Here is a 13,897-nt window from a genome sequence, read left to right on the forward strand (position 1 = left end):
TATATATGTGTGTATATATGTGTATGTATATATATGTTATATATGTATATATGTGTATGTGTGTGTGTGTGTATATATGTGTATGTGTGTGTGTATATATGTATGTGTGTGTGTGTGTGTGTATATATGTATATATATATATGTATATGTATGTATATATTTTTTTTTCCCCCAGGCATCATGGAGAATGCATCACGTTACCCCTCTCTTTGTTTCTCCATCTGCTCTTCTCTTTGTCAATTTCAGACATAGAGCTTGAGAAGAAGCTTGAGATTTCTGTGGAAATCAACTTGCAGCAAAGAAGTGTAGGGACACGTAAGGATGTGTTTTTATCATTCCCTAAGGCACAGCACTGGTGTAGATTGTCAGGTACATGCTATCCTCATCTCGGTGTCATAAATGTGCTGTTAGCACAGCTCAACAGTAATTATTGCCCTAGGCAGCCAGATTTAGAGCAACGTCAACCATGTCATTTGGTCAGATTGCCCCTGTTGGCAACTGCTATTCTTGAGTTGGGAAAGAAAATCTGTATTTCTTCCCTTCAGCATAAAATCTAGCAAATGCGTGAATAGGAGGGCATTGATTTGCCCTAACACAAATGGCGAGAATGAAAGTGTAGAGTTTAATCAATAGGGTATCGGCAAGCACAGGAAAGTACTGATATTAACTCAGAAAAACCCAAACAGAGCAGAAGTAGAAACAAAATGTATGTGTAGTTATGTTGAAGTATTATCACTCCAGCTTTAAACAGTAAAAATATACTTTGTAAACCAAAAACTGTTGGATGTTTGTCAAACTTGGAATGTAAAACTTCCCATTGGGTTCTTGTGTGTGTACAAACAAGCTGTCTTTTTTACACACCGGATTTAGAGCTCTTCTCTCTTGCTCTGACCAGCCTTCTCCACCTCAGGCACAGTAGATATACTAAGCCATCCTTAAATTGTCCTGGCACCATCAACTATCCACTGCTAGAATGGCAAGTTGCCACACTGGCACACACTCACTCACTTAAACACTTCTCTCTCCTTCTTCATCCCTTTGAATGTCTCTCTCTACTCATTGTTTAGAGTCGGATCGCTTCCATTTTTTCCTTTCCCTCTTTGCCAGTTCTGCAATATCACTCAATTTTTCCTCCTCTCCCTCCTAGCATCTCTTATCTTTCCAGTGCTCTCCTCTTCATCACTTCTTTCTTGTTTACTCGCACCCTCTTACTCCTCCATTTCTGCACATCACTCCCTCATTTCACCATACTTCAGAGAATCACTCACTCATCAATTCCTTGCCTCCCTGTCTTTCGTTTTTAACCATTGGTATTCATGTTATCCAAACTCAGCTTGAGCATTTCATTTAGAGCTCGATGGGCAGGCGGCTCGTTTGGCTTCCGCATGTATTAATTTGCATTTTGTCTGTGCTATGTCACGATGAACTATAATCCCCAGGAATTAAAGTGGAGAGGCACTCAGATCAGACCTGGTGTCGGCCTTATAATGAGTTGTGATTTAAAATGCTTTTATCTGCAATTATTTGCAACTTGCATCAGCTGATTCTGCCCTGTGAACCCACACTGGGTTGATAGTAATGCCTGTCCTTTATCATTTTAAGTGAAGGCGTACTGGAGAGAAATACGAACTGTGTTTTTCTGTAGGCTAATATTAGACAGAGAAAGTGGAAAAGGTAGAGGGCTCAACAGATAACTAGATACACTAGATTTTTTTTTTTCCTACCTGATTGGGTACAAAAGTAATAAGTGCCTGCAGCAGCTATGTTTGACCAACAGACCGAAACTCACACCCAGACATGATATTTCTTTGTCTCAGATGTAGCTGAAATGAGTCTGTCATGACAGCTCAATTGGAAGATGGCTGTGTGGTTAGAAGCGCTATCTTTTGTGCTCTGCTGCTTTTCACCGGTGTTTTCTGTCAGCAGCCGCCAACAACATGACTGATTCAAACTCTGGCTGGCCATCGGGTGCAAAGCGTCTCGCCCAGTCACCTCAGCTAACTGACGTTGGTGCTAGCCCCCAAAGTGCATTAGCGGTACAAGCTAATAATCTCCTGTTTGCTAATTACAAGTCAATTACAAACACGGAAGTGTCTGTCACTCCCTCGGCAGCGCAATTATTATCAATCACCAACAGCAAAGAAGCCTGCTGTATCGACCTAGGCCTAGTTTCCATTATGTTCCCTAGTGAAGAGATAAAAGATATAGAAGTAGCATTAACTCACCGCAGATGCATGATTGTAATGACATGCCTAAGATCTTTATTATAATGTTACTGTGTGTGTGTGTGTGTGTGTGTGTGTGTGTGTGTGTGTGTGTTAGCAGAAGGCAGACTATGGGGAAAACAGCTGTGAGGTGGCTCCCTAAGAGTGAAAGCTGGAGATGAGAGCCTTGGAATTTTTAATTACCCAGCAGCCCCCTGGGAAATGTTGTTTGATTTTTTCTTTTTTTCTTTTTTTTTTTTTCCTTTTTATCGTCTTTCCCTGTATTGTTCTGTATTCACACTGAGGCCTTGAGATTCATGTATAAATGTTGAGCGGAGGACTTTTAAGTAGCTTTGAGGGGCCAGAAGGGCAGCCTTGAAGTGGTGGACCAAGATAAGATGCAGGTACTTTTTATTTATCTGTCTTTTCACATAAACTGCCTCATGGGTAGTGTAGTTTTTGTACAGCATGCAGTTAGCCCTCAGTGTAGTTGATAACTGCTGCATTGCACAGTAATTGAGTGTTAAAGGGACTATATGTAGTTTTTCAATGAAATCACTTACTTTTGTCAAAGGGCTCTAACCTCACTTAGAAATTAACCACACGCCTGTTTTCTCTGTTGCTTGGAACCACCACTATTCTGCTTGTTAATTGAAGGTATCTGGTCAGGATGTGGCCCTGTGCACGCTCCCGAGTCTTCTGCCAACCACAGTGACAACAACTCAGCAAATGAAATGCAGTCCACCACAAAACAACTGTCACACAGCACACCTCTCCAACACGCTCTCCAACAAACTCGTGCTGAAGCCCCTCAGGCCAAGCGAGAATCAGATGATGTCGGGTAAAAACAGTCAACATCAGAAAGGCTGATGTTAGCACGCCGACCAGTTGCTAACATTATCCGTGCAATATACTTTAGTTATGGGGTCTGCCTCCAAGCCGGGAACGTTGGTGGTAGTAACAGAGCAGGGAAAAACATGTCTGTGTGAAAAGCCAAATGCCGGTGTTTCCGCATTTATTGTGGGATCTCTTTATGAAAGTGGTTGTGTTTTGGATTATGCTCGCTCATGAGTTTGTGCCAAGCACGCGTACAATCACACACCTGGTTAAAATCTTGAAACCGCACCACTAGTGGCCGCTGAAAATTAGATATTGCTCTTTTAATGGGTGATAAAACTGTAGATGAAGATCAAAGTACGTGTTTAGTGAAATCGCACACAGCTGCATGTGGGGAATCCATACAGGAAATCAGGGAGGGGGCTCACCCATACACAGGATGTGTCAATCAACGGGTTATTCCATTTATCCAAGTGCAATAGTGCTGTTTGGTACACACACACTGGACAATTAGGTGGTTCAGGTGATGTAGTCTTTTTCTGCCATTCTGTTAAGGCACTGGTTTTGATACTGATAATATGCCTCATGGGAGCCTCAACAAAATGAGGGCTCGAGAGCAAACAATGTTTCATGTAGTAGCACCACTGTTGTTGCTTATGAGTTGTCCCCAAGCAGAGAGCATGAACATAGTACATGTGTGGGGGCCACTCATGAGCTCCAACACACTCACTTTTATTATTATTTTATTTATTTGAACTTTAGAGAGGGAGAAAAATGACCACATACCTGAGAGAACACACCCAAGAAAAATAAGTGAATAAAATCACAATGAAATATTTTAAAAAAGAACAACAAAAATAGGGGGTGCGACTTTATATGTCCTTGTATTGCCAGTAACCACCCCATGGATCCTGCCGTGATGCATTAGGTTCCCATCGTCTCCTCCCCAACCCAGAAATTCAACACCATGTCATCTCTAAATGGCTTTTAGCCATATCCGGACCACCAATTGACTGACTTTCAGGTCGCTGCCCTCCCTGTTCAACCCCAACGCCTGTCACAGCCCATCAAGAACCCCCCCCCACATCCCCAAAAAACACCACAGGGCACATATAAACACACTCACTCACACTCTCTCTCTCTCTCTTTCTCTCTCTCTCTCACACACTCACACACTCACACACACACACACACTGAGCTTCATGGGTGTGTGACAGCATGACCGCTCTCCACCAATGGCTCAATACCTAATTTACAAGTAGAGTTAGATATGGGGCCTTTTAATGGACATTTTCTGCTCCCATTATTGACTGCACACAAGCCTACTACACACTTGTACAGGCAGTTGCCTCCCCTGCTGCCACTGCTCTGAGGGCCCTTTTGACATGTCCTAACTGACACGTGCCACTTCCCAAATGCCATTCCATCTTCTGCAGATGTATACACACACAAAGTCACATAGTTACGCACAGAGTAGAGGACTGTCAGGAAGGGAGTGTAGGAACCACGTTGTTCAAACTTAGATTATTTTGAGCTGTGTGACCTCGTGGGAGATGGAAAAGAGATACTTGAGAAAAAATCAAGCAAACTCTTTATGCAGCCTTTATAAAACTAAGTGCGTGACGTATTTCTATGATACATTAGTGTTTTTACGTAAGTTTTCTTTCCAATACCCATGGGAGACCACTGGAGAATATTCTCTATATCATCTGTTGTTAACCGTTGCATTTGTTGTGTGCGTGCGTGCACATGTTTTACATGTGTGTGTCCTCCTTAACTCTATGAACCCATGCTGGTGGGCTTGTCATGCCACATTCCTGCCAAAGCGCCTGATCTCCTCCGACAGCCACGCTGGGGGGACCAGCGTGCAACATGGCGTAATTCCGGTTTACCTCAGATAAGGACAATGACACTCATACAGAAGATGTACATGTATGGCGCATCTTTTTCATCATTTTTTAAAAAACAGATTTACACAAAAAATACCCTTTTTTTTAAGCAGCATACTGGTGTAAAGTGATTTGAACTCAGATTGATGTCCACATGCATGACAAAGTAAGTTTCTACAATTTTACTGCAGTTGTATGATTTTTTTAATGAAATTTTCACCTTTTGGTGGGGTCCATCCCTGGATTTGTTTTGGTTTTTTTGATTAAAGTAAAATGTACATGTATGTTAGAAATCTGTAAAAATAAGCAAAGTTATTGACAGTCTTTTTATCCTACATTCACTCAAACACGCGAACATTCTCTCGTCTCTGTCGCACACACACAAGCCTTCGAGGGTTCTCTCGCTGGTTAGCTATGGTGCTTATGTGACAAGCCTTTCCCTATCAAACCACTTGTACAATGAAGAGACTTTCCCAAAACCCTGCCCTCCACTCTGCTTTGCATGCAGTATTCATGCACTAGTATGTTGAATGAGAGACATCTCTTAGGACTACAATCCACAGCTCAACCGAGTAAACTTGAAACAGTTACAGACATACAAACCGTCATTCCGGCAAACGCTCTGACAACAACCTGTCTTGAGTTTCCTGCTTTCAGTGGAGTCAAAAGGAGACGGCGATGGCAGGCTGAGGGATAATGGAACAAGATGTAATGAGGATTGAGAGAGCAGTATGAAAAAACAAGAACAATGCAGAAACAAAGAAACAATGACAAAAGGCAGTTAGTGGCAGTTTTTTTCCCCTCCTTTTTTGGTTGGAGTTTGACTGCTCATGTCTGGGAGGCTGTGTCTGATCATCATTGCTGTTAATGAGAAAAGCTCAACATGCGTGGAGGACAAGCCTCATTGTTCCCCTTTCCACTCGAGTGGTTTTTACGCTGCCTGACATCCCATCTCAGCAGCAAGGACCAAGAGAGCACACCCGGCGCTGAAACTTTGATTAGTCGCTTGCTTTTCATATGCACTCCATCCAAAATCTAGTTTCGCTTAGCATTTTCATGTGCTGTGAAATCAAAGCTCACAAGGCAGCTCACCTACGCACCAGACGTGCACAACCTGTCAGAAAGCTGCCATGTTAGCTCTCGGTCAGATCCCTCGCTTTCACACCAGGCTTAACCAGAACACCACCTGGGCATGGCATGCCGGCGAGCGCGGGGAAATGCACAGCCTCTCTCTCACACACTGACTAGTGTCAAAACACCAGACCCACACCACCTGTCGTTCATCTTACAAAAAGCATCACACTCAAAGTCTCCCACCAAATGTGCGACTAGAAAGTTACCTGCATGCATTAAAACTGAGCCAGACAGTAGTCATAAATCTTTCTTTTTTTCCATAACGGAGTATCAGATGGTTGTTGTCTGTTCTCAGAATGCCGTGATAAATTCACCCAAATGTGAACTGTTGGCATGAAATTATAATAAATTGACTTCTGTAATCAGTCAAACTTTCTGATAGTTGTTTTGTTGCATGTTGCAGACTCTGAGCAGAGTTAAATGGAGGCTAAGATTTATTCACGCGCATTCTGGGACACTCCCACACACACAGCATCCTCCTTAGCTGAACAGCATATTCTCTGCTACTGCCAGTGTCCATGGCCACTGCTCACCAAACATGGCATCTGTCTGGCATATGGGAGCTCTGTAGGGTCATCCAGACAAGCACGCTGTCACCCGCTGCCTTCTGCCACCCAAACCCCCTCCAAACACGGCGTTTTCTTTTCTTTGTCCCCATTTATTATCCTCCTTTTCATATTCTCCTCCTCCTTTCTCTCCTCCTCCTTTTTCTGACAATTCTGCACCATACCTCCCCTCAGTTGTCCCTCCTTTCTACTCACTCTCCCTGTATATTGCATTTGTTTCCCATGACGAGAAACATTCCTTTCCTTTGCCACTTTAAGTCGTCTTCAGATGAGTTTTGCTTCAGTTTGTGTCATAAATGAGCCATTATGCCTCCCTACTGGAGCCAATAGAAAAGCTGTGAAAGAAGGATCCGGAACCAGGATACGTGGAGCTATTAAGATTCTGAAGGCAGTCATCATTGGTGTTAAGATGCACACTGATTGGCTGTTGTGTTACACTGAGCTGAAGTGAGCAGAACAATGCGAGATGAGGGCGAGCCACAAAAGGCACCCTCCCAACCAGAGTAAAGAGGCCCACTGTAGTTCCAATATGGCAGCATATCATCTGTGCATATTGTGCTTTAGTGCTCTTGACTAAGCAGAATCACAGAATACAGCTGTGTAGAGTTTAGCAAAAATGAACGTTGAGCTGGGGTTTATATTCCTAATTTGCCATTTTTCTCACAAATGTAATTTTTCTCTTTCTGTTCAAACATTGCTAGATCCACTTTGGCAGATATGAAACCCTCTTCCACATCAATTTAGTCTCCTGCTGTCTTTCCAAGTGCAGCATTAGGAAAGACAGCTAAAACTACTACGGGCACTGATAGCTCCCCTCCAAATCTCGTGTCTGTGAAATATCGTCGGCTGGGTCTTCCATACGGTGGCATCTGCCTGATGGGACCAAGATGCCATATCCCACCGCCTTCCAAAAAATCTCTCCTTTAGTTTGCTTTGATGGATGACTTGTGCAGTCACTGCACTTTCCCCAGCCTCACACTCACATGCGCATTCCCTTAGACAGAGTGGCGGTACCATCCAGCTGCAGGTCTGTTATCTTGGCAGTGCCATGTGCAGCGCTAGCTATCAAATCAACCTATGTGCATGGGCTAGCTAAGCAATTAAACTTCAGAGCCCAATCCACACTCGACAGTTTTAACATCTGGCATCCTTGTTCTGGTGTGTGTGTGTGTGCGTGCGCGTGCGTGCGCGCGTCGGAGTGTGAAAGCCAGCTCATCTGCTACTATAATAAGCTACAAAACATGGTGCACAATTGAATCCATTACACGAACAGAATGACTCTTCTTTACTGTCTCCTTCTTTGAAGTGAGTTTTTGCTTTCTTTAAATTATTTTCCTTTTACAGTCTACTGCATGCATATCTTTATATGTTTGGCTATACTAAAATCACAAGGATTTGCGGCAAAACTTACTTACAGCGCTGTACTTCCACCATTCACAGGCAGCATGTCAGTGGTGTGGGTGGCCAGGGTTCAACATGGTGGAGGTGAGGTGAACAGTATGTGAAGGCCTTGTGTAAGGGCCCCCCCCCCACACACACACACAAACTCTCCATGCCCTATGACTCATCACTGGTTCATTCAATGAGGCTAAATGGCTATTCTAGCAGAAGCAGTCAATATGCTCGACGCTGCACACCGGCTTCCTCCTCTCTTTCTTCAGTATATCCTCAATCTACTCTGAGTATGTCCATATTATAGACATCCAGTTCTATGTGTCGAGTAAAGCAAACAACTGCATATTATATTACTATTATTATTTATATCAAACGAATTGAACTCCATGTTTATTTTCTTAGAAACTTCAAGAGAACTTTAGACTGCAATGTTTATATGAAATGAAACACACACCACACAAGACAGTGTGTGTGGGTTACTGCCCACCATGTCATCAGCCTAATGAACATATGCATCATGGTGAAATATGAAAAAATATTAATATATTGTCACTCAGTAATTGCATAATGATTTTATAGTACCATGGTAATTTCTTTTGAGTTATCCTCATTATAAAGGATGGATAAAGAGACAAAATGAAGAGTTAAAAAAACCAGCCCAAATCTCAGATAATTCATACTTCATAATTTATTGTAGTTTTTATATACTTTTTTAAAAGAAAGCCTATTTAACTTTTGCTGCATAGAAGCTAATGTGGCTACAAGTGGCGATAATAGGAAAATCCTAAATTTGCTGAAAAGATCAAAAGTTATAGACTGGCTAAAATAAAGCATAGTATTAGCAAACCTCAGAATAACTATGAATAACTACTCTTTGACAAACTGTCTAACATGCCTGTTTTCTACTGTACGATAGAGCTGTGATTTTTCTACATGAAACAACGGTAGAACTTGGGGCTCACCCCCTTTAGCTAGTAGCTCCCTTAAGGCGTCCTGTGAATGCATTTGATTATAAATTGCTGCTATAAACGGGCAAGTTGCTGGCCTAAGACTAGCAGGTACATGGGGGTATGAGAACCTCTTGAGTGGTTTTGCTAGTGTGAGTAGTAGCATGAAGACCGCAGTGATGCCCTGCACACGGTGGATAATGACCCCAAACAGTGAGCCGTAATACTGCTTTCTGCGCTCTGCACCCTTCCTCTGCATGTTTGTGCGTTCCACGTCCCCTGCAGTGACATAACCACTCTGTGTCTGTTATCTTGATCCCATTGATCTTCTGAGAGCACAGTGTTCCTTACATCCAAGCGTTGCTGGCAGGGTGAAGTGCCCTTCTGAAATGTGAACTTTGTGTAAAAAATCTGAATTTTCATGTAAGCAGGTAAAAGAAATGTCTCTGGGGGCAGAGGAGGTTGAAAGGATGTATTGATTCACCTTAATCCTTAAAAATCCTATGGGTGAAGAGTGATGCGTTATGCTAATGTCTCTTCTCTTTCTGCCCTAGGTGACAGAGTACCTGAACAGTCAAGAATCTGCCAAGAGTGCCAGGGTAAGTCACTTCATCCAAACCCAGCAGCTTCATCTCATTGTCTTTCCCTCTGTCTTTTCATCAGCTTCTCTGTCACCTCCTCCTCCTAATAATTGTGGTTTGTCTGCCTCTCAGTGAGAAATCTAATGTTGCCAAAACAAGAATGCATTACAACACTAATTACTTTTCTACACCGACTACCAGGGAGAAAGTGTCTTTTCTCTTTTGCTATCTCTCTCTCTTTCTCAAGATGCAACACTTTACTTTGGCAGTCACCATTGTCCCATATGGACTGCTGCCCACAGTCTGTGCAGGTCCATACTGTGAAAATGGGGGGTGGGGGATGTGTGCAATGTACAGTGAGGACAGAAAAATGGAAAATTAATAGAAGACAGCACATGAACACACAGGGCTCTGGTGGTAAGATGAATCAAATCACAGAGCTTTGACACAACACTGTCCAGCGGAAATGACTTCATTTCAGCCCAGTAAACTGTCTGGCCAGTCAAAGTTAAACATGCTGCAAACCTTCGCAATGGGTGAAATGTTCCTTTTCCTTTATGTTGAATTAGCGTGTCAGAGTGTATTAACCATCATCCTGTTGCCATAAATACTCACTTGCACCAACGGATGCTGTATAATACACTTGTTTGCGTAACATACTATAAACTATTAGAGCTCGACCGATATGGGTTATGGGGCCGATGCTGATATTAAAGTGAGAAAGAGCCAATATTTTGATTTTGAAAATGATTTGGAAAGTAGACCCCTTTCCTGTCCAAACTACACTAGAACAGGCCAATTATTGAAAGCTGTTCTGTATGTGGGCTATGATACCTTTTCCTAAATGGATTATGTTAATAAGTCTCAACAACTTAACATGTAATCATTTGCACATCAATAAATATTTACTGCAGGAAGGTGCAACTGTAAACAACTGGCTGAAAGAGATAAGCATAGGCTATGTGTATTTTACCTTACACATAATCTGCCCTAATAACTACATTCCATGTAGCATATTCACATCTAGTTTATCCCTGTACCAGCACTCTCTAATAATATCCAAAACTACATGAAACCATTTGTCAACCACCAGCTGGCTCTAAAACTATAGTTTAACGGCTCATTAACGTCACTGATAAACACAGAATTAGCTTTGTGGCTAATTTAGCAACAGGCAGCGTTAGCTGCTGTACGTGATTTTAGAGAATATTTAGAAGTGATGAACTAGGGACAAATGTGGGCTGTTCACTACAACCGCCACACTGTTTCAGAAATAAATCTACAATCACGTTTGTCAGCAATGTAGCTTTCAACACCCAACTACCGTAACATTAAACATACTGCTGTGAACTGTGAGGAAGCCGGGAGAGGGCAATGAACAATGGGAGTGTTAGCAAGACATGATTTTTTTTCATAAGAGGAGAAGTGATTGGGTCTGTTTTTATTATAATTATTTAAGCCATATAATTAACTTGACAAAGGACAGACTCACCGCTAACACAGCGCTCTCCCTGTTTCTACATGCTGCAGTGGGCTCTGGCAGACTCCGGTCAGCTGATTGTTTTCTTTTGTGGTTTTTCTGGTGCAGCAGTGTTGTTAACAGAGGAGCTGCAGCGCTCCCTCTAGTGGGCAAACTATGCAACACTTATGACATGAGTGAAGGATCTATCTATCTGTTTATCAATAGTCATATCTGTGGTTATAAACGCTGATAACTTAAATGCAACTAGCTCATATCGGACGATAATATTGGTCAGGCTCTATAAACTATAGTGCCTTTTTTAAAAATAAAACAATGACCTGGTTTAACGTTGTACATTCTCAGTGTGCCACAGACAGGCTGGGAAAGTCATAAATTATTGACACACAGATCAACTGTATTGATGTTTTTGGTCGTTTCATTGGATATTTTGAGAGTAACAAAAATATGAAATATCCTTTAAGAAATAACAGATGCGGAGCTCCCCACGTACTGTAAATCCAAATTGTATTGACAATTGTATCCTATTTGGTTTTTACTCATATAAATGTCAAGCATGGTGACTCAAAATCCCTCCTGTGCTCTTTTTGTTACCCAGAAGTTACACAGCACGCTCAGACAATGAGTCAGTCAGATATGGAATTGATTATAATCACAATTTGAGTTCCTACCATGTTTTCAGGGTGTCAGGGAGGAGGAGGAAAAAGGCAGCAGTGTGAAAGATGAGAAATGGCAATACGTGCAAGTAGCTTAATTCATTCATTCATCCTAATAACTAGTGCTAATTAGCACAGTCGCTAATTAGCTATGAATCACAGCATTAACAGCTGAGCGTGCATGCTTCTGAGAGCCAAAAAAAAAAAAAGGTCCTACGCAGACCCTCGCAGACTATCACATTTAAATAGCCAATACCATACTGGATGTTGCTCCAAACCACACACACAATCAATTGCACTGTAATAAAGGCGAGATTTAACTGGAAAGAGCATGTGATGGTTTTATGAGCTGATGCGGGAACGTGAATGGAATAGGAGAAGTAATAGACTGGGTGGTATTTGAGGCACTGTGGGCCTCCAGCTTGGATGGGCAAGCACAAAGATTTAGATTAAATGGTGATGATGATGATGCAGGCGTCTTCGCGCTGGGCTTTGGTTGCTTCCTGCCTCCCTCCCACTCTTTTTGTCTTCACCATTTAACATGTAATGTGCTAGAAAGGTTATTGAAGTCCCATTCAAAGCAAATGGGAACATAACTGCATTTTATGGTTATTTGTTTTATTATGGTCAATAAAATCTGTCTCTTTGTTCCCATCAGCTCAACATTTGGCGCTACGGAGACTTCCGTGCGGACGATGCCGATGAGTTTGGTTACAGACGTTAAAAAGAATAAAACACAAAACTGACCATCCAATCAACACCATTCCAAAGACCCACGTGGACGACGAGTATTGGACAGAAGACAAAGTAAATAAATGACAAAAAATTAAACGACAAGCATTGACTCACTCTTTTTGACATTTCATCCCTCCAGTCCTGACTTCTCTTATGCTTATACCTTTTTTCTCCAGCTAGCCCCTGTAGCTCCAAATAGAGCATGCTAAAATAAAAAAAGAATCATATAAGAATAATTTTTCACTCATCCTTAATTTTCCTAATGGGCCACTGCCAACTCAAGCAGCCTGCACGATTGCCAATCTGTGTTATTTGCCATGTTACTTTTTCAGCAGACTTGTGTGAATGATAATAATTATACTTGCGTACGTGTTTCAGCCAATCATGCTCTTTGCTCTCTCTGATGCTATAGCCCAATCCCTGCTTTCCCCTGTCCAAGAAAGGGACTGGGTATTTTGGGGGAAACGCTTGATTTCTGCAAACAAATGCTTCCCTAATAAATTTCATGTAAATGTGAGGATATGTTGAAAAGTGTAAATGGATTTATTTTAGAGAAATACTGTAGGTGGAGCCACACAGACAAAAAGAAAAGGACAGGGTTATTTTTGACTTCAATGTATATCTGTGTGATTATGACATTTGCAGATGTTTTTGTGGGAAGTGTTTTGTCGTTTATTCACTGTCACACTTTTATGACCAGTAACAATGGATGCCATCATGTGGCATTTTATCGTCTCTCTCTATCTCCTGTAAAGTTTACATTCTAATAATGGTTATGATCCTGTATTGGGCAGTCTCTTCTCTTTCTGTATGCCAGAGCAGAACCAGTGTTTGAATTTGTTTCCACATAATGGACCTTTGCATTCTATTAAAAATCTGCTGAATAAAAACAAGCAAACTGAAAGTGTTTTGTGTGCATTTTTGGTACAATGGTCTACATGACTTCTACTCGCCAAAATAGAGGAGCAGGTACCTGTAAAACAAAACCAGATGAAACGCTCGACTGAAATCCTGGAAGTTTTGCAATTAGCAGATGTTTGAACTAGTTTAACCTTCACCTCTAAAAAAATTTAATTAAATTTAAAATGTATTATGAGTTTGCAAGGTGCTTGTACAGCTGGCATGTATTTAAATATTTGTTTTCTGGGGTGTAGTCCTCAAGAATCTTTGCAGCCATATCCACCATGGTATGGTTAAAAAAACAGGGCTATACTGAAGTGCTCAAACATTTAATACTGCCTGCCTTATAAATAATTGCTCCATCCCACATTAAATGACTGTTGAGCATAGAGCGACCATGATTTACCAGAACTGACATAAACTACATCGTTGCCTCCTTGTATCATCACTTATATGGTACAAAGCTCATTTCATGAAACCACATACGCTTGTTTGAACCCATGACAGAATATAACACTGCTATCCTGCAGTATTCTTAAGTTTGTTACATCATCAAGGTGACCTTCATGATAT

The 13,897-nt window shown here is 41.7% G+C and overlaps 1 protein-coding gene across 1 annotated transcript in view; it reads left to right on the forward strand.

Annotated features, from left to right (window-relative positions):
- snd1 (staphylococcal nuclease and tudor domain containing 1) overlaps positions 1 to 13,328 on the forward strand; it is a 204,344-nt gene extending 191,016 nt beyond the window's left edge. The window contains exons 23-24 of the mRNA XM_038739206.1: positions 9,527 to 9,571; positions 12,348 to 13,328. Of these exons, the coding sequence (XP_038595134.1) occupies positions 9,527 to 9,571; positions 12,348 to 12,413 (111 nt within the window). The 3' untranslated portion in view covers positions 12,414 to 13,328. The remainder of the gene's footprint in view (positions 1 to 9,526; positions 9,572 to 12,347) is intronic.
- The last annotated feature ends 569 nt before the right edge of the window (positions 13,329 to 13,897 follow it).

The sequence above is a fragment of the Micropterus salmoides genome, unplaced genomic scaffold, assembly GCF_014851395.1.
Source record: "Micropterus salmoides isolate LMB-PRFRI ecotype aquatic unplaced genomic scaffold, ASM1485139v1 Ms_hic_scaffold_23, whole genome shotgun sequence".
In the NCBI taxonomy this organism is placed as follows: domain Eukaryota; kingdom Metazoa; phylum Chordata; class Actinopteri; order Centrarchiformes; family Centrarchidae; genus Micropterus; species Micropterus salmoides.